Here is a 4,811-nt window from a genome sequence, read left to right on the forward strand (position 1 = left end):
AAAAAAAAAAAAAGAAAACATTAGCTAAATATTCAGAACACATTCAGGGAAACTCTACTATATAATAGCTTGTTAAACTCAACATACTTTCAGCCATAGAATGTAAAAATGTATAATATGGTTCTTTTGAGGCATTTTATCAGGTTTTTCTGTACCTCATATTAATCTTTGCTAAAACAGTAGAACAGCATTGAATTCATTAAATCAAATATTGAAATATATAAAAGTTCTATCTTAGGGATAGCAAGACAAATATATATTTTCTTCATGGAACAAAGAATGAAAAGAAGTAAAATTGCTTATATTAGGTTATAATATAGAAATTCTACTTGAATGTATGACTTGATAGAATGATATACTGTTGAGTTTAGGAGTTACTGTACCTCGAATTCATATCCTAGTAAATCGATTGGGGTGGTATATTTTCTGGCATAGTTCTGCATAGCTCCAGTTAAGAAGGCTTGGGTGAAAAAGAAGCCTGAGAGCCAAAACACACAAGGTTTCCCTGAATTACACCAGACCTATAAAGGGAAATCAAAATACATTATGTCCATTTTAAAATTTATACAAGTGCAATCTGATGTACAATTCCTGGTTCTGTTTTTCGTCTATGTTGCCCACACTTTCCATTGCAAGACTCTCTTTCCTGACACAAAACACACAGCTTAGCTTGGCCCTCCTCCCTCTTTTCCTTTCTAGTTATTCTTCTTGGAAAATTCAAAATAATTTGAGTGTTAACCTGAATGAAACACAGTTTGAAAGATTCAAATCTGTACATGTGCAAAAAGTCACACGTAAATTATTTGGGAATTTATTATATTACTTATCCCACTCAAAAGCAACTATCTTTAAACATCTGACACATGGTCTAACTGTAGCCCTCATATGCTGATTCCAGTTATTTAACCCCTTAAACCCCTCTCTCTATACCCACTGCCCCACTCCAGTTAAGATATTCATGGTCTTCTTTCTGTACCAGTGTGTACCGTCTGCTTGTTTCTTCCCTCTCAGTTCAATATGTCTAGAAGAATGCTGCCAGAATATACCTCACTGTGTACAATTTGGATCAGATTTAGCATCTTGCATAATTCTTCAGGGACCTACCAAATTCAACAGTGACCCACCAAATTAATGCTTAAACCTCTTAGTCTCCTATTCAAGATATTTCACAATCAGGCCCCAAATTGTATTTTCAGCTCTATCTCTTTTTCACTTCCCTTCGAGTATCCTACATTTTAATCAGACAGGACTATCTGCTGGTCTCTTCTGTGCCGAGTGGACATCTGTCGTTTTTCCTGCCTGTCTTAAAATGATACTTTCCTTCTTTCCCTCTGGAGGGCAAACCCTCCTCCACTCTAAGCACTTCTGGTGGTAGAATTCCACCTCGCCTCTTGGGGTGGGCATGTGATTTGTGCCTGGCCAATCATACCTCCAGTCATAGCGATTGATTCAGGAATGGACATGTGACCCAATCAAAGCAAGAGATACAGAAACTCTTGCTGGGACTTTTGGGGAAAAGATTCACTCTCAACTATCTGAAGTTGTGTAGGTGTGAAGCTAGAGTTGCTGTTGCTATCTTGCCATTGTCAGACAAGAACCTAACTGAGAATGGAGATAACCCAAAGGAAATGGAGCCAAGAGATGAAGTGTAGGAAGCCAGGACAAGGTATCCATGTTTGCACCCCAGGTCAAATCCTACCTGAAGCCACTTTAACCCCTGGACTTTCTAGTTACATGAGTGAACAAACTTTCCTTTGGCTTATGTCAAAATTTTTGTTACTTATAATGGAATCAATCCTAAATGATACAATTCCCTTTATCCCACAGCTATAGAGCTATCTCTAAGTCCTTTTCCTTTCTTTGCAGTATCCAAAACCATACATCCTTCAGACCCAGCTCAAATGCTACCTCATCCCTGAAAAAAACTCTGCTTTCTGGAGCCCAAAGAACTCTCTCCTTTCTTTGAACTCCCAGAGCATTTTACATGTTGGTCTTTTATGGCTCTTACTATACCGTATTAATTTTCTTTGGATACATAGCTTGTTTCCTTGTAGGCTACTGGCAGCTTGAAGGCAGTACTCATGTTGTAATCATCTTATCATCACAGAGCACACAACACGGTACTTTGAACAAAATGGGGTCTCAATTCATATTCATTCAATGAACAGACGAGTCAATGAAATGAACTCTGTCTCTGAGCAAGCTGTACACTATGGGAAGAAGTCAGCTTTGCTCCCCAGGAGCAAGAGAACACACTGCTGCTAGAGATGTTGCAACAGTACAAACTAGCAGATCAAAAAGAGGTAGGGAAAGAGATGGAGTCTGACAAGGGCAAAAGCACCATGCACAAGAAAGCTGTAAGAACACACAAGGCAAGTATATAGAAAACTCTCTTGCTCAACCATGGCTTCATTTAGCCAAGAATGTTATTAGTGTCTGTGGTCAATTAGCTACCATTTACTAAGTGCTTAGTACACGCCAGGCACTGTGCTCAGCACTTTACATGCATCACCTCATGTAGTCTATAAAATAATAGTGAGTTGGGTAGGTATTATTCCTCCTATTTTACAGACAAGGAAACTAGGGTGTAGAAAGATGGCTAATCTGTTCAAAGTCACAAAGACAGTAAGCGTTAGATACAGGATTTATCCTGGGATCTTAGGCAGTATGCGAAAAGTTTTTTTTTTTTTAAAGGCACAGGAAGGAGAAAGGGAAGATGCTATGGACTGAACGTTTTCCTCCAAAATTCATAGGTTGAAACTCTAATCTCCAAGGTGATGCTATTTGGAAATGGAACTCTTGGGAGGTAATTAGGTCATTAGGGTGGAGCCTTCATGATGAGATTAGTGCCCTTATAAGAAGAAATAGGAGACATATTTCTCTCTCTGTCTCTCTCTTTTTCTCCCTCTCATCTGTGAACCAGGAGAGCCCTCACCAAGAACCTGACCATGCTGGTACCCTGGTCTTAGACTTCCAGCCTCCACAATTGTGAGAAATAAATGTCTGTTAAGTTATCCAGTCTAGGCTGGGTGCGCTGGCTCACTCCTGCAATCCTGGCACTCAGGAGGCTGAGGCGGGAGGATCAAGTGAGGTCAGGAGTCCGAGACCAGCCTGAGCAAGAGCGAGACTCTATCTCTACTAAAAATAGAAAAAATTAGCCAGACGTGGTGGTGCATGCCTACAGTCCCAGCTACTCAGGGGGCCGAGGCAGGAAGATCGCTTGAACCCAGGAATTTGAGGTTGCTGTGAGCTAGGCTGATGCCATGGCACTCTAGCCCAGGCAACAGAGGGAGACTCTGTCTCAAAAAAAAAGAAAGTTATCCAGTCTATTTTACTTCGGTATAGCAGCCTGAACTGACTAAGACAGAAATAAATAGGGTGAATGGTGAGAGAGAAATGAGGAAAGCATAGAAAATTCAGATGACTCATTTGCTTAACTTGTTAACTCTAAGAACCATTAGGAGGTGAAGAAGAGTCCAGGAGAAAGAAAGATGACGAAAAACTGTAAACCAGCTTCTCTAAGAGTAAGAGGACAATGGCGGAAACCCTTTCAGTACTCTATTCTATACTGTTTCTTTTGTTACACACATAATCTACATAAAAAGCTTCTATAAATTAAAAAATAATACAAAAGAAAAAATGGGCCTAGGATATGAATAGGCAATTCACAGAAGAAAATACAAACGGAAAACACATGTAACAAAAGAAGCACAGGCTCACTAATAATCAAAGAAAGTCAAACTGAAACAACAAGATATGGTTGACCTGTCAGATTAACAAAAAAATTTAAAGGGCTAGATGAGAAAGCCTGTTGTTCCAGCTCCTCATAAGCACTGGCTATTTTATGATTAGCTTATGCAGTGAAACAAAGCTTTTGTATTTTATTAATAAAAAGGCAACTGAACACTGAAAGATCACGTACCTATGTGAATTTCTAAAAAATATTTTTGGGATTCTCCCCACCCCATACTCCTGCATAAACATCAACCATAGGATGGGAGCAAGCAGTGGAACTGAGAGGGGAAAGTAGTGTCCTGCCTTATGTTTATGAGTGGAGGAGGGTGAGAGGATTCCAAGTACTCATCTTTTCCCTGGTTTTAGAGATAAGAGATAAGAGGCAATTTTAAGACAACAGCTAATTATTGATAAATCCAAGCTTCACATTTTTTGTGATTTACTATCAGTATTAAAATCATGAGACAACATTAAACTGTGGTCTCCTAGAACAATAAACATAGAATCTGGAAAAATGTAAATGTCACATATTACTTGGGTTTGGGGAATGTAAATTTTTAATTTTTCACTCAGTACTTTGAAATGTGTGTCTTTTGCAATATTCTAAAATTTGGTTAGTTACCATGAAAACTACTAATTACATTCCATTCAACTCAGAGACAGTCAAGCGATCACAGCCCATTGCTAAGATTGCCCCAAATCAACCAAAAACATACAAAAAAAATTGTGTGTGTGTGTGTATGTGTGTGTGTGTGTGTGTGTAAAACCAACTGTTTACCTGTAAAAACTTCAACCGGGCTAGAAAATCTGTGATGTAACTTCCTAGGGGTTTAAGACTTGGGTATGATCGTTTGGCCCATATTTCTGGAACCTTTCCAATAAGTAAGCTGCCAGAGAGGGCCTCCAATGCAGAATCCATTACAACTACGCCCTTAATAGCCTTTTCAAGGTCCAGTAGAGTGTTACGTATAGTTCTAATTAAGCTGCAATGAAAGAAATTATGTCATCAGCATATATATGGTAGTAAATATCAACATATTGTCTTTCCAGAAGAAGGATAGCAGGAATCTCATTCA

At 38.9% G+C, this 4,811-nt stretch overlaps 1 protein-coding gene across 1 annotated transcript in view; it reads right to left on the minus strand.

The window, feature by feature from the left end:
• Nucleotides 1-4,811, minus strand: part of DNAH12 (dynein, axonemal, heavy chain 12) — a 236,169-nt gene that overhangs the window by 4,227 nt on the left and 227,131 nt on the right. Inside the window, 2 exon segments of the mRNA XM_012640974.1 lie at nucleotides 379-521; nucleotides 4,514-4,718. Coding sequence (XP_012496428.1) covers nucleotides 379-521; nucleotides 4,514-4,718 — 348 coding nt within the window.

This window comes from Propithecus coquereli, unplaced genomic scaffold (genome assembly GCF_000956105.1).
Source record: "Propithecus coquereli isolate 6110/MARCELLA unplaced genomic scaffold, Pcoq_1.0 Scaffold1, whole genome shotgun sequence".
NCBI classification, from domain to species: Eukaryota; Metazoa; Chordata; class Mammalia; order Primates; family Indriidae; genus Propithecus; species Propithecus coquereli.